Source organism: Lepisma saccharinum, chromosome 23, assembly GCF_977018435.1.
Source record: "Lepisma saccharinum chromosome 23, izLepSacc3.1, whole genome shotgun sequence".
NCBI lineage: Eukaryota > Metazoa > Arthropoda > Insecta > Zygentoma > Lepismatidae > Lepisma > Lepisma saccharinum.
The window spans coordinates 30,901,316-30,921,623 of record NC_139251.1 but is presented as its reverse complement, the minus strand read 5'-3'; the positions used below and the strand labels follow the sequence as shown (position 1 = coordinate 30,921,623).

General features: G+C 37.1%; 1 protein-coding gene across 1 annotated transcript in view; it reads right to left on the bottom strand.

The window, feature by feature from the left end:
- Positions 1 to 4,508: 4,508 nt before the first annotated feature.
- The window catches only part of LOC146005457 (uncharacterized), a 70,293-nt gene continuing 54,493 nt past the window's right edge, over positions 4,509 to 20,308 (bottom strand). The window contains exons 5-8 of the mRNA XM_083144700.1: positions 19,066 to 19,271; positions 16,895 to 17,156; positions 8,110 to 8,252; positions 4,509 to 5,408 (exon numbers count right to left, since the gene is read on the bottom strand). Of these exons, the coding sequence (XP_083000826.1) occupies positions 5,266 to 5,408; positions 8,110 to 8,252; positions 16,895 to 17,156; positions 19,066 to 19,271 (754 nt within the window). The 3' untranslated portion in view covers positions 4,509 to 5,265. The remainder of the gene's footprint in view (positions 5,409 to 8,109; positions 8,253 to 16,894; positions 17,157 to 19,065; positions 19,272 to 20,308) is intronic.

Genomic DNA, 20,308 nt, shown 5'->3' with positions numbered 1-20,308 from the left:
TTCCATATTAGCCAATTCATGTTAACTCGTGCCTTATGCTTACTGTCATTGTCTCGTTGGAATCTGTAGATAGGTGGCATGTCCATTTTTTGGGCACTCTGCTTTACATTGTTCTTCAATATGTCCAAATAGACATGCATCCATGATACCATCAATAAACTGGATGGTACCAACACCTTTGGACGACATACAGCCCCAAATCATTAATGACCCACCACCGTGTTTAACTATTGGAACTGTATTAATGTGATCATTATCTTTATTTGCTTTTCTCCACACAATATTTATCCAATCTGACCCGTATTAATCTTGGACTCGTCTGACTGTATGACACTATCCCAAAATTCCTGGTCCTTGTGGATGTACTCTTTCGCGAATGAAAGTCTATTCTTGCGATTCACCTTATTTACATACGGCCTCTTTCGTGGTATTCTGCCATGATATCCATGCTTCCACAAGGCACGTCGGACATTTTGATCGGGCATCATCTTGCCAGCACCATTTTCTACTAACGGTCGTAACTGAGGAACACTTAGTCGGGGGTTTTCTCGCACTCGTTTTAAAATAAAGCTTTCATCCATTTGCATTGTTGAAGGAAAATAAGGTGAAAATATTGAGATGTACAAAATATTTTATTGAAATTGTATATTTCCACTAATTGCAACAAGATATATGTATTCAGGTGCACTCATAACCATTATGCAGCCTGTCGTTTCTGGAATTTTGGAACATGAGAATTTTTTTTAATATTATATCACTTGTAGAGATATTTGTTATAGATATTTTTTTAAAATATTATATCACTTGGAGAGATATTTGTTATTTATAGATCTAGGAATTTTAGGTGCAAAAATTTGCCAATAAAGGTGCAAAAAAGGTGCTAAAATAGGTGCTAATTTTCAGATGTAAAATTTAGTGTGAGCAGTCCATACATATATGATTCAACTTGTCTGGATAAACACATAGAGTATTCTCGGTTTTAAATCGTTTAATATAACTAAGCAAAGAAAATTCTCTGATACATTAGAAAGCAACATAAAGGAAAACATGCTTCTTCTTAATTGCTTAGAATCAGTCATCTCGAAAACTGTTAAAATAGATTACATTCAAAATTTCTATGTTCTTCTGAGTGAGGCTACATCTGCGGTCACTAAGCAGATACTTGTAAGTTGAAAAAGAACGTTCAACGTCAACATACACAAGTGGTGCATATTTTGTTTTCAACCGGTAATCCACATCCTTGTTGGTTGCGACTTCTTGAACATCAGAGTTTTTGGCTAAACTTTGTTCTAACTTCTCTTTCCCGACCCCTTGCAGCTCTCGTTGCACATCCATCAAAACAGCCCACTGTGCTTCCTTTTCAGGACACTGCTCCTCCAGTTTTGTGATTGCAGTAGTAAGGAAAGAGAAGCCATGTACAATATAGAGTTCATCTTGCAATTCCTGTTTAAGTGCAAGTTTTTTCGCTTTTTCTACAGCTGAGGAATCACTAGGCAAAGCATCTAAAAATTTCGATATTGTATAGAAATGATTGATAGTAAACACTACAGCTTTTAACCATGTACCCGACCTAGTGAGGATGGGAGAGGGTGGTAGTGGAAGTTTCGTAATTTCTACGTACTTCTGTATTCTAGAAGGAGCCTTTTTCAGTATTTTCGTAATGTTAGAAACAAATTCGTTCACATATGTATATTCATCTTTAAGAGCTTCACAAACTCGATGCAAAGCATGAACAAAGCAGGTCACATGTTTTAAGTTAGGATACATATTCTTCAGATTAGAAAATGCAGCTAACATGTAAGATGCTTGGTCTGTAAGAACTAACCACACACGATCATATTTTACACCCTCCGGCCACAATACAAAACATGCATCATTGAAACTTTGCATTACACTTGCATTATCTGTTTTGCCGAGAAAATAAGTTTTTAAAAGCATGGGTTTCACTTGATGTCCATTGAGAGGTGCTATTAAAATGTTCAAAACGTACCTGTTTTGCTTATCTGTGGTTTCATCTAGTATGAAATAGACTGGATGGACAGCTACTACTTGCCTGATCTGCGAGATTTTAGCTTCATAAAGAGGTTGAAGGTAAGATTTCCTTAAGGTGCTCTCATCTGGAACTGACTTCCCAGTATATTTTTGCAAATATGATTTCATGACAGGATTGTTAAGTTTTGAAAGAGATATTCCACACGCTAAAAATGTCCTTGCTGTCCAACTGAAAAATTCATTTGTATTTCTGGAACTCGAAGATGCAAGCGCCTCACCAATGAATTGCTATCGCTTCCCACCTTTACCATCTCGTAGTTCTTTATTCCTGACGTGCTTCCCACTTTGTATATACTGCACAACCCAAGTGCATTGGTTCTTTGTCATCAAGAGCAATAGAAATATCACACACATCACACCTCAGAGCAGATCCATCACTCTGAATGCCGTCACCGCTAAACTGTTTAACAATGTCCTGCAGTTTCCCAACATTTACTTATGTTTTGGCATGGTGAACAAGCAAATCCGATGCATCAATCAGTCGATCACAGACTGCAGCAGTTACCTTGCTCGCTGAGACGGGAGAAGGAAACGAAAACAAAACAGCTTTCCTACAACAAGTCGTAAACAATACAGCATAGGACAAAAAGAGCACAACTTCTAGCAATTGTAACTCGTCATTGTTGGCACTGTTTAAAGTCCGCACAATTACTACATTAACATCCAAGAACTGAAGAAAGCCGATTCATTGTTGTGCGATACACAAGAATCGCGTGCCAAGAAGCCATGCCTCAAATGTGGGTGGGTTAAACAGCATGCGAGTTGTACTAAAAAAATGATAAAGATGCAAAAAGGACGAATAGGTGCAAAAGGTTCCGAGATTGTGAAAAAGGTGGAAAAGGTTCTGAGATTGTGAAAAAGGTGCAACCGAAACACAATGAGTAAAGTTCAATACGTGCTTATTTTTGAGATGAGTCACTTTTCTACCCATTTTCACACAAAAAAATTTAAGGTGCAGCACCTAATATTCCTAGCTCTAGTTATTTATGCACCAAAATAGGTGACTTAGCTTCAATAACTATATTTAAATCATTTTTATTAATGCTGATTTTTGTTTTTAACATTTTAAAACATTTGAACATCACTATTATGTGCTATTAAGTGATGAACTGGCAACATTGAACTGGTTGGTGATGAAGGTAGAAAAAGCATATAACCTGTGTATTCCCTAGGCTACTTATTTAGCCTAATACTAAAGTGTAGCAGAAAAGTTCTCAATTTTATACTAAAAGTCACGTGGAAGGGGTTGACACAGGAGAAAGCTGGATGAAATCTTATAATTATCAATTCCTACATTTACATGGATTGCATTAAGGATGATCCAAGGAATGTCTACAAGTGCCATATTGGATTTCACACAGGTTTAAGTATAATCCACAAGAATCCTAGTGGACTGATTGTTTTTTTTTAATGCTCACAAATATTGTGACTTACTGCTTTAGTAATTCATCTAATATATTTTTTACAGTTAAACCTGTTTCAAGTGGATGAAGACATTTAAATATTTGAGGATCAACTTCCTCTAAGATATTAAGAGGAATAAAGTATTTCTCACATTGAATATTGATCTTACTGAAGAATTGAGATTGGAAAGTCAAGAAATAAGATTATTGATATTTAAGTTGGGAATATCTTTATTAATTTTTGTTGTACTTAATCTATGCTCGTAATTTTTCAGTGTTATTACGACTTGGTTTAAAGAATATGAATTCAAACTTTTATAGAAAATTATTATTACACTGTTTCAATACAAGAACGCTAATATTTCTCTTGATTTAGCTATGGCCGGCCGTTCTTTGAGTTACCTACTGTCCTAATGCACTCATTAAGTTTTTGGTTGGTCATATATTGAAGGTATACTTTTTACAAGCTGGAATAATGAAATATCTTCTTTTCATTGAGTGTTAACACACAAGGCAAGCAGGTTATAGAAAGGATTAAAGAATTGTTGGTATAAAAGAATAGTATTTGAACTAATTTTACTTTTTGAAGTGGTAGTAGGATCACTTTGTCATGGATTGGCCCAATATTCAAATTTCCCATCAACATGTTTTTACCATGTTTTCTCCAACGCAAGTTCAAAAACAGAAACAATAATGCCAATACACAGCAGTACAATTGCAGTTTATTCTTTCATAATTAGAATAAAAATGAATGAAAATATTGATGTACAATTTACCCAATATTATATTTGCCGGAAACTGTACAACACTGAAAATCTCTCCTATCAGGTGATATTCCTGAATCCACCTCTGATCCATGATTACTATTGTGCATTTAAAAGTGGTCTTTACCATGAGAGTCAAGATCACACTCATTTAAGACACCAGTATTTTAGTTGTAATTATCGCAGAATGAAGTGAAGGTTCTTAAAATGAAAACACTTTGAGTACATAATATATTTTTATCATTCTGTATTACATCTGAGTGTAGCTTTGTAGTTCAAAGTGTAAATGTACAAAGCTACAGGATACAGAAAGAAAATCTAAAAAGTAGATACAAAAATGCAATACAAAAAATGCAGACAAAGTGTACCAAAATATACTTTTTTTACATTGAACATTTAAACTCATTTTTATGACATTACAAAAATACTCTAAAGCTCACTTGGACTTTGTCTTTGTTGCAACACGTAAAGTGGTTATGTTTTCTAAAAAGTAGTTTTAGCATACACATTAAGGAATAAGAATTCAGAATGTAATGTATAATACTTTAACAAAATCAACAAAACTTAAAAATTATAAGCTGATGGCAGCAACAGAAATATATCTTTCATAAAAAGAAAAAAAAATCTTCTGATTAGCACTAGTATCAATTATATTGATCTTAATTATTTTTCTATAACATTTGGCTATTCTTTTCAATCACCCATGCAGGCATAGTCTTTACACACATTAATAACAATATTATCTGATTCTTATGAGGTTTGATATTTGAGCTATGCTATGAGGAACTTAGCACTAGAATTCAGTGGTTACTTTTCTGGAGACAAGCGTTCATGCAGTCTCTACAAAAATTTGTGTAAGCAAGATGTTGGTAAGTATGTACATGGTCAATTCATATACACCAATAGTAGTAAAATATGCACTAAACTTTCCAAGAATATAACTGTATATCGACCATAATAATATAAAAGTTAACACACAACTCTTGATATGTTACAAATAGCTAATACACATTATACTTCAGGCTATCAATAGTGTACTACAAGTGTTACTCATTATTCAATGCGGATTTAGTTTCTGTGATTGGCACCAGTTGTTTACTACCAGCATCCCACCTAAGCCTTTGTATGTACTTCTTCGGCATTTTATCTGCCTTTGGAATCCAATTTTCATACAGGTAGACTATTTTTGCTGGAAAGAAGAAAAAATGTGAAATTGAGATAACTAAAATGTAAGTTTAACAGCTTAAGTGGCTGCACTGGTATAAAGAAAATTTCAAAACTTTCCAGATGGTAAAATCACATTCCCAAATTTCAAGGTAATCTTTCCATAATTATATATCGAACACAAATTTGTCACTTAAGAAAATAAAATTAAAAAAACAAACTGGCTTTCTATAACCCACTTCTTCAACACCACAACATGGTGATTAAATATAGGCATAATTTCAGAATTGAAACATGGTGAATAGCACTTCTTACATATATTTTTTTGATGGGAACCACATCGAGCACATACCGGTCGGTACTGGAAAATTCTAATGTGTTTTGATACCTCACATGGCCCCCTTCCCATTTCAAAAATTTGACCTCGATCCAAAATGGCGGCCATGTCCCAAAAGCACCCTCGCACATGGGCCCCTTACCCCATTGTGCCCAGGTGAAGTTGGATATGCAAATACCACATTCGTTTCAGAGAAAAAAGGGTGTCCCGGGACTTTTAAATCACCAGGTATATGTGAGCGAATTTCCAAATACTTGGAATACGTCAGTATACAGGGACATGTTAAAATTATCAGCAATTGCAGACGAGATGTGCATACAATACATTTCAACATGAAAAAATTCTCTCGGGCTATCAACCAGGTCAATTCTGGAAAAGTTTCAGAGCTATCAAGAGCTAACGTCACTCTCATCTTCAAGTTAGATGTGACATTAGAGAGTGACGATAGCTGGAAACTTTTTGAGAATTGACCTGGTCGATAGCCCGAGAGAATTTATTCATCATTCATTACCAGGAAGACTTCAAGACTTACTACATTTCAACATGTTAGAAGGTCGATCCTCGTATATGTCTCTGATTTTGAACCGTCACTCCTGCACATAGAATCGACCGATCCAAGCAGTTAAAAGTGTGGGAGGACTGTAGTATCGTGGCACTATCAAGTGTGTGTTGTGTGCATCATGGCTACTAAGGTGGACCGTTTTTGGGAGGGCTACGTAGTTGCACTTTTCCATGCCAAATATTCAGTGTCGAAAATTCAGAAACAGTGCAAAGAACATGGATGCACCTTGGGTTTGACGACTATCAAGAACATAATCAAGTGGCATAAAAACCACAAGGTTCCAGCTATTCAGTCACCCACCAGGGGGGCGAGAAAGCGAGCATGCACTGTTACAGGAAAAAACCCTGACGCAACGTGTGATGGCCACATGACTCAACGTGGTCCAGTCAACTGTGAACCGCACCCTGCGTGAGAAACTAAACCTCCGGAAGGTCTAAAAGCTGTGGACATTACCTCACTGAGGCCCATCGGTGTGAGAGAACGACCCAACAGCAGGCACCTTTACGAACGCCATTTATCTGGGGACAAGTGGAAGTTTGTGGCCACACTAGATGAGGCATGGATTTATCTATCAGATTGTGCAAAATTCGAGTCTCAATGTACACTCCACGTGATGCAAAATGCCATCCAGATTTCGTCCATCATTGCAAAGCAACTTGCTCAAAGGGGTGTCTGGTTGTTGCGGGATACACCTATCAAGGCAAGTTAACTACTCGTCAGGTCCCAAAAACCTGTAAAATCAACTCTGCGTTCTTTCAGCAGCATATCCAGATATGTCCAAAATCGGACACATATACGCGGATCGACCTTCTGTACTAGATATTTCATGTGTTCTAGTTGCATTGGCTGTTTTTTTGTTGATCGTGGTTTGAGCCTTTGCATTTGTTATAAAAGAGAAATTGAAAATAGTATTGTTCTTAGATTTATGGATTCAATTGTACGTTTCTTAATTTTAAGGTTTATATCTGATATGTTTTGGAAATGGCCATGTAGTTCTTCGGTGGAAATACCAGTTATTACATTAGTATTATATTTTCTCCCATTACCAAATATTTTAAGCTTGTTTCATAGCGATTGCAGCGACTCAAGTTTAATAGTTGTCCCGCAAAGGAAAACTTTTTCTTTCTTATTCCCTGCATGCACCACTTCCGAAGAATGCAGTATTCTTTGAAACAATCATGCACTGATTGTAGGTTTGCTTGAGACTTATGCTGCCTATATGCTGAATCTCTGCGACACATCGGGTGCAAAATCTTGGGACTGGCAAGTCTCAAAACTCTTTCTTTTTACAGATGCATCCATCTTTTAAATATGTACAACAAGGGAGTTTAATAAGCTCATATTTTTTTTCTATTTTTTTGCCAAGCCATGAAACTCTGAAGGAGATTACTTTTGACTTATATTTGTGTGTTTTCAGGGAACCGGGCATAAAGATAAGATCATGTCTTGATATTATGAGAACAAAGTATAATTACTGGAAGTAAAAACTTGTCTTTACTTATTTTGTGAGAAAATATATGTTATCAATGAACTCTTTTGCTTCTCAAAGTTCTTTATACTGCTTCCACATTCTCTTCTTCCAATTTCTTCATTCCTTCTAGCATGGACTGTACTGCCTTGACCCCATCATGTTCTCTTCCTCAAGAGCTTTCTTCATATCCTGGGTTCTCACTGAGAAATACATGTTACCAAAATGGCAAAAACAGGAGAAAAAACATAGCACAAACATGGTCATGAGAAAAAACACGAAAAACCTGGAAAGTAAGTGACTTTTACTGACTATTTTCTATCTCAAAATAAATTATTTTAAATTATTTATTTTCATACTTCTCCAAGAGCGGTCCATCTTCAATTTCTTCATGAACTTTCTAAATTCTCCTGCAATGTATCTTCTACTAGCTCCGTGGAAATCTTTTGTAATTGTTTCCCAATTGATAGCTTTTGCTTTCGTTATATTCATCTTGTAAAGCCTGGAAATAAATTAGAACTTTGTTTATCACTTTTAGACATACAGGGTTTTACTGTATAACACCAACAATTTTCCACAGCCAATACAAGTCATCATAGTGAAGAACTTTTCTGTTATGTTTTGCTGAAGGCCTCGCTGAAATGCTACAAGCATATGAAGAATAGTATTTTCTATCATGTGTGTACAGCTTGACGAAGGTGAAAAAAAAAACCTTCTGATGCTATAATTGAATTTTCAACTGTAAGCAAGTGGAGGAAGTGTGAGTGATCTAATCATCTGCTTACAATGCAATTCTGCCCTTGCATTTGCCAAAATGTGAAGTGTTATTTGGCACTTTGTCATTATCTTTAGTCAGTGATCAGTGTTTGTATAATCATGAAGGGGGAAAATGAAAAATCATACACAGTGCAAGCAGATGTAACATTTAAAGCTGTTGGAATTTTGTCAATGAAGCACAGGCAACATCGGAACACTCAGGAATAAGCAAAGGGGGAAACAATAAGAGAAAACAAATGACTGTCCACTTTAGATTGTGATTGATTGATTTGCTTTATTTTACTTTGCTTTTTGTGCCACTTTTGGCTGATTTGCAAAGATGGGGATGAGTGATGATATGATGAAATTGATGAATGGACACTCACAAACATCCATGCCTAGGCCTGGATTCGAACCCGGGGCCCCTGGTGTGTTAACCACTCCACCACGGGGGCTGGCACTTTAGTTTGTGAGTTGGCTGAGGTTCTCATCGTGGTCAAGCTGTATGCAGGACATACTCACAGTTTCCACTGCCAACTACTTTTTCACTTGGATACTCATTATGATCAGAAGTGTCTGGACACCAACCTGAAAATGAAGTTCCCTACATCGGGAACACTGTCAGTCAATATGGTGTTGGCCCACCCTTAACCTTGATGACAGTCTTCACTCTCACAGACATCTTTTAATCAGGTGGCAGAAGACTTTCTGGGGAATGGCAGGCCATTCCTCACCGAGCACCGAAATGAGAAAAGGTATCAATGTGGGTCGGTGTGGTCTAGCATGAAGTTGACATTCCAAAACATTCCAGAGATGTTCTACGGAATTCAAATCAGGACTCTGCGCAGGCCAGTCCATTAGTGAGACACTGTTGTCGTCAAACCACTGCCCGACAAGCCCTGCATTATGGATGGGTGCTCGGTTGTGTTGAAAGACACAATAGTCATCCCTGATCTGGTCTTCAATGGTAGGCAGCATGAAAGCGGTTAAAATGTCAACGTAAGCTTGTGCCGTGACATTGCCACGTAAAGCAAGAAGCGCCAACCCCCCTCCAGGAGAAACATAACCACACTGTAACCCCACCACCCCCGGATTTCACTGTCGGCCTTATACCGGCTGGTAGATGTCGTTCACCAGGCATTCGCCACATCCACACCATACCATCGGATCGCCACATTGTGTACCGTGATTCATCACACACAACGGTTTTCCACTGTTCTATGGTCCAGTTTCGACATTCCTTGCACCACGCGAGGCGGCATTTATCATTTGCTTGTGTGAAGTTTGGCTTATGGGCAGCTGTTGCTGCACCTCGCACCTAACAGTTATGGTGCTTGGAGTAGATCCTGGTGCAGTTCAGAATTCTTGTGTGACGGTGGAACTGGATGATTAACGATTATGCTGTATGACCATCTTCAACACTCGACAGTCTCTGGAGGTCAGCCTGCACACTTTTGGGTTGTACACGTCCTTTCACATTACCACTTCACTGTAACATCGGAAACAGTGGATCTAGGAATGTTTAGGAGGGTGGAAATCTCGCGCACAGACTTCTTACACAAGTGGCATCCAACCGCCTGACCGCGTTGAAAGTCAGCGAGTTTCTTAGACCATCCCATACTGCTGTCTTACGCTGTCTGCACACTACTGAGATTGCTGGCCATGTGTTCTACGTGGTAGATGGCAGTACTGTGTCGCCCCGGACACGGTGTGTCCGGATACTTTTGAACACATAAGAGTAACATACTGAGTGATAATATGCTATGGAAGCAGTATCATGCCATTAGAGAGGCAGGTTTAATGTCTGGATACAACTCCTTCCCCTTAGATCACATTTGGATATATCACCCATTATATATTAACTATGTATGCCCAATTTTATGCATTTGTATTAAAGAGTGGCTTCATACTTTTTTATCTAGACTTCTTCAAACTCCTGAGGTTGGCCCTTGAGTTGACTGATCACGCAATCTGTCCGTAGATTTGGATTTACTTTGTTTAACGTTGTATTTCTGCCAATTTGGGCTAATGATACGATGAATGGACAATCACAAACATATATGGACAACACAACAAGAACCTCACAGAGAACTATACTGCCTGTGAGTCCATGTACCAGAGCCACTTTGGCCTGCAACATTGTAGTTGCAGTTACGTACTGCATGGAAGTACTGCCCATAGCCTACTATTAATAAAAGTATCACCTTCAACCAGAAAAAATAAATGCCAAGGCTTCTTGAATGGCTAAATACATACTGGATAAAAAAAAAAAGTTTGTTGTGGGCCCATAGCATTCATATGAAGCCTTCATGGGCAAACTTGATGTCCTCCGACCTCTGCGAGTTTGTTGATGTTGAACAGTAATGACCTGCATATTTTAAACTTTTCTAATATTAAAAATATGGAGTGCCTGAAAAGTCAGAACATGATTTTCTTTTGAATCATGATAGCTTTGGTAATAACCAGTGGGTCATTATCTCAGAACTTCTTTTGCAACACTTCAATTTTGAGCTAACTACTTACTGTTACAACAAAAGGAACAGAAATACAAAGTACACTTTCTTTCAATTGCTCTTGGATTTTTCAGTTATAACGTAATGAAATTTTTCTATGGACATACCTTGGTTTATGAGAAGCATGGCGACATCTCTAGTCCTTGCATGGGCATGCGCGTGAGTATGGGCGATTCCGCCATTAAATACCAATCATATGGACGTGTGCTCTCAGTCTGAGTTCTTGGCCATGCTGTTGTGACGCACCTGATAGTGGTTCGTGTTTGTTCGGTTGAAGTTTGTGCTTACAATCAGTGGTTCGTGATTACAGTACAGTACGAGTCGGTAATTCAGTGGAACAGTGTGTGTTTATTGTTCGCACGTACTGGAAAGCGTACAAAGCGTAGTTCCATCTAAATGGGGTTGTGAATTCCCAGCATACCCAGCTTTGGGCTAATGATAATCCTCACACTGCACGAACCACCTCTTCATGATGAAAAAATCTAGTGGGGTGGACTTTTATCATGGTGCCACATTATCATCTTTCTCGACGCAACAGTGGATGCAGAAGTCTACATGGAAATCTTCCATAAGTTTGTAAATCAGTTGGATGACATGGAACTCCATAATGGTTATTTTCAGCAGAATGGCGCCACTGCCCACACTTCCAATGCCAGCATGCAAGAAATTGTGTCCCTTTTTGAAGATGATGCATTGATGCTAATGACGACCACTTCCAACACTCGCTGTGATGTCACCATACTTCTCATACATCAAGGTATGTCTGTAGCAAATTTCATTACATTATGACTAGACCCTGGATTTTTATGTAATATCAAAGTACAAAATATGTACATAAATATGTAACAACTGATAAAATAGGTATTATCAAAAGGATATGTAGCTAAATATGTAGTATCAAAGAATATGTAATATTAATAATAATAGAGTATCCAAGCAATTTCAAGAGTTCTGCTAGATATTGATTTTATTTGAACATATTCAACATAAGTTGTTCAAATTATAATTTGTATCAAATTTATAAACTCCAAAAAAAAAAAAAAAAAGACAGCAACTATTTAAGAAACCAATTTTGTCAACTATTACTTTTCACATCGCAAATTATTGTAAAATATGTAAGAGAGCTTTTGTAACTTTCAAAACAAATTGTAAAGAAAGCATTTACAGAAAGAACAATCAAATGAAAATACATAGCTACTTTTGTACTTTTTGTACAAGGGAACATATTGTGTAACTCGCTACGTACAGGAAAGTAGCTTTCTCATCCACTGATGCCAAGTTTCTAGGTGCTTTGCCTAAACCTAAAACCAAAATGAAAATATGTAACCAAACCAGGAAGGGAGGGGGGGAGAAACTCCAGCATCTTTCGATAAATTCCAGTTCCCGAATGTATATAAAATTTTATTTTCGGTCTTCAGCCTGGCTTTCAACTTGGCAGTCAATTTTAGGTGACCATAAGCACTATGCATCTCATTGATTAGAAAATATGAGATGATATGAGCTACAATTTTTCTTAAAAAATATAGGAAATATAGATAGCATAAAATTACAGAAATATGTTGTTTTATGTAAAGTAAATTAGCAAATATGTTAAATATGTAATATCCTGCCAAATGTGTAAAAATATGTAACATAAAACTTAGGTATGCCAAATCATGTCAGTTATATAATTTGTTGACACTTTTATGTTCAAGGTATGTATCTAGAAAGAAATAGAATACAGTATGTACAGTCAACTCTCGATTCAACGACCTTTCACAGTTCCCGGGAAAAGGGTCGTTATTTCGAAGGGGTCGTTATTGGAATTTGCCCCAATTTTCTGCTTAAACGGAGATCAAACGGACACAAAGATGCATAGGAGATGGTAACACCATTTATCCTGGTAGTTATACAACCTGTTATGCACAGGACGCGTGTTGCGAGAAGGAAAATAGAACATGAAAACGTTTTCACAAAAAAATAATGTTACTTTCTTTCAATTGTGCACAGTCGTTGCTTTTCCAGGAAATTCTTACAATTATAGTTCATGAGAAAGCCGTTTGCACCGAGACCTATGGAAAGGAAAACAATCTCTCGCTTATTGCAAGCGAAACTCGAAGAATCTTGACACCAGTTATACTGGCGCCAGCAAAAGTCGGGAGATAATGGGGCAGAATGAATGTTGGATTTTATACGTGTCTAGTGGAGCATTGTCTGTTACAAGATTAACTGGTAAGATTAGATCTCTCGGGAGAAACAACACAACCTTTATAGGCACCAGACAGACAAAAAAAAAAAAAAAAAAAAAAAAAAAAAACGGGGCTGTAATTTTCGTTCTGTTTCGGCTGTGTAAAATACATCACAAAAAAAACACGTTTTTTTTGCTTCAACCAACTTCATTCACCCTCCCCCCTTCCCCATTCAAGGGAGCAGTCCAAACTCCTTCCTTGACTTGCATTGTAATACAGTGTGAAAAAGGAAACGTGCAACTTGCAATCTGTCTTCACCCAATGCGTATTCTAGGACACGTCATTAAACAGCGTCCCAGTCGAAAGTCATTTAGGTTTGGAATTGAATTTCACTTTAAACTGTATATTTAGTCCCGATTAGCCCATCAGCATAAAATGAACAAGCTTTATGAAACTGCGCACTTTTACATATCAAAATGGTAGATCGTTATTTACTCTCACGTTAATCGATGATTTAATGTTGGATTTAGGAGTATTCCCGATGTCAAACACCCACTCCTCCAAAAGTTTTCCCCTTGAATAATGTCTTATTAATCGATCTCAGCGACCATTCCTACATTGAGCACTTTTTTTTTCTTGACATGAATGGTTCTGAAGAAAAGCGGATGTGAATTAAATTTACAGTTTTGCTTATCAGAAGGCGCAGAACATGAAGTTGTTTTAACTCTTGTTTTCCTTTCTGGAGATCGAATTTCGTTATCGTCAAATGAAAACAGCTTTGCGAGATTCAAAACAATAACTTTTTCCTTCGCGCTGGATGAGTCATTGCTGTTATCGGCAAGCAAGAGCTTTGAAGACGCTAGACAAAACACTGGCGCCAGCTGCATCGTAAAAACAAAGGAGACGGGCTGGAAGTTCGAGCAACAGGTGGCGGAAGAGAAAAGTCCCAGTATTTTAAAGATAACGCAACTGTCGAAGACGGAACTTTTAATAGGAGTGTGTGAAGAAGGAAATAAATGTCCCTTGCTTTACGTTTTACCATGCAACAGACAATAATACGGGTAATATTTCCTATGCAGACAACAGCATAAAAAAAGACCTGAATTCTGCAATTATCAACATTGCCGTGCACACCAGTGGCGGAGAATAAGCTGGGAAAAGGGGGGGAAGTGCCGTGCACACTAGTGGCGGAAAATAAGCTGGGAAAAGGGGGGAGGGTTAATTTTTTTATTCTGTTTTTGTTCGTTTTCAAGAATATATCCAGAACTGGTTGCCCCATTTTAGATGTTAAAGGAAGAGGGGTGGGTCCACTTCCACCCTCGCCTGTAATCAGCCCGTGTGCGCACACGAGCAAGAAAATCGACCCTCCCCCCTTTGTTGACAGGAAAAAGGGGAGAAGTCAGTCAGCCAACACTTTTTTGGCAGATATTACGACACAATTAGGAAAACGTATGAAGTGGGAAACGGGAGTTATGATGCACGTAAGATCGAAGTAAACTTTTGTGGAAACCTGGATGACAACGCATTAAGCGGGTTGACGATCTTCAGTTCGCCTATGTGGCTTTGATTATCTCTAACAGTTTCGCTTTTTTATGAAGTGTTGCAGGGAACAAAGAACACGTTTTGAATGAAAGCGGTTACTGGAAGTTGTCGGCTACAAGGTCGAGAGTTGCTCACTCACGGGAACCTACTGAAATCTAGGTCAGAGCTGGACAGATGGGCCAGACTTCCAGGTGCCAGGCATCTGTATTTTGGAACATTCCTGCGATCTTATCTCTCAAGGTGGTGTATTTATCGATGAAAGAGCTTGACCTACCATACACATTGCCAAAGACTGCAAGTCCAGCAGTCATTTCGGGCTGCCCCTTCCCCCCTCACCTGCGAGTTTTCAGCAGCTCTTAGGACAAGGAAACAAGTCAAGGTCGATTTAAAATAACATCCAAGCACATTTGATCTTCTCTTCTCGCGTATCCAAGAGAAAGCGTGTCAAAACAAGCCTGGCGCGTTGGGTAGCGGCTGTCGGTTGCGGGGTAATATTGGTGCACTTGAGGGAGGGGGGGGCAGAGGTCAAGTGCTATTGGATATCACTCAAGCATGGTGTGGTGGTGTCTATTTTTAGTTCAGACCCAATTGTGAGCGGTAGAGCGCTGGTGAAGGGAATGATTGGGGAAAAAAACGCATTTTTCGGCCGATTTCCTTGAATTTTTCAACTTTTTTTTCGAAATTTTTCAACTTTTTTCGAAATTTTTCACGGTTCCCGGGAAAAGGGTCGTTACTTCGAGGGGGTCGTTATACCCGGGGTCGTAGAATCGAGAGTTGACTGTAATTACATTCAAATGCAGGCTCTCATTATAATCAAAAGTGCTTTTTATAAGTGAAAATCAGGAACCAAAAGTGAATGATCACTTTGTACAAGCAAGGTAAGATAATCTTTAATATCCAACTAAAGCACACCAGAAATTTGGAGCAACATATGAACTATCAAGTTGTCCCCAAATCTTGGAATCTCAAGACCAAAAAAAAAAAGACTTGAAAAAAATATTCCAACTAATCAAAGTATACTGCATGAACTTTTATGGAACTTCAGTTTAAGGATGCTGAATTAATTGTATTGGAATGTTTCCATGTACAATCCATGCTGTTCAAAAGTTCAAGTATCAAGATTATGGTTACAGAAGAGAAAAATAGCAGCACATGTGGTTATTACAAACTTTAACTTGGCAAAATCAAAATTTAAAATTTCTTAGGCATTCTAGGTTATGTGTTCCTATTTTCAAGTTTTTCCATAAATATCATAACTCTACAGGCAGATTTAACCCTTTAACTTACCAGTTAACTTTATAAAATTTAATTCAAAATCTTCATTTCTAAAGTTACTGACACATAATTTGCATTATAAATTAAACTTATTGAGGACTAGTATTATCAAAATTCACTAATTATGTTAATTAGTCTTTAAAAAAGCTTTACCAAAACACAGAATATACTTGTTCTTGTTCACAAGTACAAGTATCTAGAATGAAATGTTTTTATCAATGAATATTTAAGGTACACTTCCATTAAAATTTTTAGTGACATTCCTCAACAATTAACATGGAAAGAACTTTTTTTCCCACAATGCAGCATACAATTGGCACCAAATGTTACAGTACAAAAAATGTCCATCAATGTGTTCGATAACGTTGTTTCATGCAATGACTGATTCATTAATTGGTAGAAAAATGCCAACAAATATGTTTGAAATGTGCTTTCGTTCATTATTATGGAATATATCGATCAAACATGCCTGCAAACAAGCAACACAATCAATTAATTAGAAAGGGGAAAAGGCATTATATTCCCATTATAAGTTGGAAATTTATATGATCTCTTACCACTATGCATGTAACCTACAAACACACACAAATTAGAGTTTTACAAATGTACAAGTATGATTAGGATATCCGAACATTTTTTAATATGTTGCCAAAATTACTTTTCCCACCTTCTCAAGATATCTTAGTTGGGAGGAATTTTTCGATTTATAGCGATATTAACAAATTTTCGATCAGAAAAAAAATTCAACATGATTATTTTAGTTTCCAATTTTCATAATTTGCTTATTTTTTGCTTGTGAGTATTTACTAAAATGTGTGTGTGTGTTTGATGATCAATGTTTCCATTACTGCTGGTTTATCAGAAATAACAATATACTGGATTTCACTTACTTCTTTACAACATCAACAACAATCATAATATCAGTCAAAGGTCTGTTTAAAAACACTTGAGTATAGAGATGATAGTGCCAATGATCCCCAGCCCTGTTTGCTGGGATGCCACTTAATATCTCCACTTTCTTCCAGTTCACTGTTTTATTTGGTTCTCTTAGCTCCTCTATATCTGTGCTATCCATTGCGCTTAATATTGCTGACACTAACTTGCTTTTCATGTCAAGAGTCCATTCAAGATTACCCTCAATTATTACTGGAGCTGTAAAAAAATAAAGAAAAAAGAAGATAGTTCTTGACTGTTTTGTATAAATTAGAGAACAAAATTGTATGAAATTTGTAATGATGTAAATATGCAAGGACATGCATATTTTGTTTTTAACAAAATGCAAAAGGTATTGTGAAAAATCTGAAGTGCATTTATTTTCCTACCATATTTTGTCACAAATTTATGATATACATTTACATATATTTTTCTCCCTGACAGGAAACAGAACTGGGAATCTTCCTCTTACCCATATATGTGTCTTTAAATTATATCTGTATATCTGTGCTAATTTGTTCATTATTTCAATACTGGCTAAATTTCTATAAACGGACAATGAGACCCCTTTACAGACAAGAAAGACATAAGTGAGAAATTACCAAACGATCGCTAGATTGGGCATGGATCTTCCTTAGTGAGTGTCCCTTGCCACCCAATAATTAGCCCCTCCCCCTTTTTGTGACCTTCCAAAACTTCACCTTCACTAACTGTGCAGTAAACACTGGTAAAGTATTTTCTTGTTGACGCCTGTTATCAATCACTTCTTTCTGACTGAAGTGTTGGGATTTACAATTCTTTTAGTTTTGTCTAAACCCTTTGTTCACAGTATTCCTTCGAACATAATTGACTAAAGATAAAAGCAAGAAATTAACAAATGTTTACTAGACTGGGCATGGGTCTTCTTTCTTGAGTGTCCCAACTATGTAGGTACTGAAAAGACATATAACTTGCTGTTTGGCCCAGGGCTCTTTTCTTCATTCTATTCCCATGCGTGTGTGTGTGTAAACCCCCCCCCCACACACACACAAACAAACAAACAAACAAACAAACTTTTTGTTACAAAAACTCATTTGCTCTTTCTGTATATTGAGTACTTTTTGTTATGTGCGTGCGTTTTATGTATATACTTTTCTTACAGTGTATGTTATATTTTTCATGTTTTTTTTTCACTTTTTTTGAATTTTAATGTATTTAGTTTTTACATATTTTGCAAACAATTAGCTATTGTAATCAATATGTAAAGTAGAGATGGTTAGTAGAAGAAAAGGTTTATGCCTTAACTTCACCATCCAAAACAATAAATAAACAAATAAAAATAAAATAAGCGAGAAATTACCAAATGATCACTAAACTGGGCATGCGCCTTCCTTGCTGAGTGTTCATAGTTGCCCAATAATCACCCTTTCCCTTTTAGATTCAATAACCACCGTTCCTCAACACAACATTCTGACCTCACCAACAGCCATAACACCACCTTTAAAAACTTTAATTGTGCCAGCTATCCTCCTACTACCCCTGTCTTATTGGACAGTAGTTGTAAGATGGGCTATGCCTGCCACTCATCCAGTAAGGATTAACATTATTGGGAAGTGCAATGTCACCTCCATATGTCATCCCCTCCTCCCTGCTAAAAAAAACTTATTTAATCTCTCTGCAACAATTAGTTCTCTCACTACAATTTTTGTTTTGTACGTCATGACATGACAAGTTTGAAAACACATGTTTATTCTGGAGAGGCTAACACATGAGAGAGCCTCCTGTCTGCTAAACATTAAATTTGACATGCACACACATAAGACAGAAGTAGTTTGAAAACCGAAGTAGTAGTTAAAATCTCTCTCTTGGTGCCACGCTATGTAAGATTACATATCTACTAGCAAAACATAACATGATGAACTTCAAAGCCCAAAACTGAAGCTGCAACTGGAGTAGGTTGGCTTTAATGGCAAAAAGCCAATATGGACATCCCTCCTCCCTACAAAAGCCAGCTTGCTATATTTTTAAAAAATGTACTCAAATTGATCCTAATCATTGACATATGAATACGTGAAAGAGTAAGTTAAGGGATAAAATATATAATCGTGCACATAAAACATATTTTTGTTAAAGAAAGGGGAATACTTACACAAACAAGTACTAGAAAACTTGTCGATAAGACGAGGGGATAAAATGGAAGGTGTTGGTTGAATCGTAGCAGCTTTTTCTTTAAGTTCCTGGTAATGCAGATGAAGTAGATTTGTATCCACAGGAAAGATTTTGGAGAGAGTTTTAAAATTCACTTTATGCTTAGTAACAAAGTATTTCAAGAGCTCATCTTCCTCTTTTGAAAACCTACAAGAGAAAAAATTACTTGTTAAATAAAGATTATAAATTTACATAGCGAAATATCGTTATCACTTATTAATTATGTTAGGGATGGACAGATATGACATTTTCCCCAATACCGAAAAAGTGTGAATATCAGCTAATATTCCACAGATCTAGCACAAAGTAACAAATATTCCATTAGGAAGATGAATGGATAATTAAAAAACTTTAAATGATCTATGGAATGAGTTTTATCTTTGCAACAGACACGGCATATTTAGAAACTTACTTTGCCAAACCAGAGCAAAGGAATCACATATTTATATTTCTAAAAATAATGAGAAAATGGCAGATTCTTACACTTAATAGCAGGCTACATATAAAATTATATTGAAATAAGAAAAAGATCAGTAATATTACGAATAAACATACCAAGCATTAGAAAATCACACACCTCTCTCTCTTTCTATCTCTCTCAGTGGCAGAGTCGTCGCCTTGTAATCAAGGGGTCCCGGGTTCGATGCCCGATGGAGGCACACAGTGGTTCGGATCCCACTTTAAACTCTAGGTCCAGTGCCGATTAGCCTTACTGTGCATAAAGTGGACTTAAAACAACAAATCAATCAATATATAACACTCCTCCTCCTCTCTTTCTCCATGTCCCTTCTCTAACAAGATTTCTTGTAATTGAAGCAATCAGGGGTGAAACATGGTAAGTGATATTTTGATCATTATTGAGTTAGGAAGTATGTGAATGGAGTCACGCTATACTGGTAACGTTTTGTTCTGTCAACTGATGACAGAGCTAGACATGTTGGAAGTTATGTTAACTACAACCTGTTTCATGTAAAGTAAGTAGCAAAGATAGTGGTGAAACCATACCATGGCTGCTGCATGGCAATGTGTCTCAGGAAGTTGCCGATGAGATGAGAACGAGTTAGTGAGTGAATATGATTCAGATGACAATTACAATGTAGTAGATACTGATGCAGAGGAGAGTACTGACATCATGACTTCTCCAGGATTTCCGAACTGGTAGACGCCCTGAAACTACAATACCG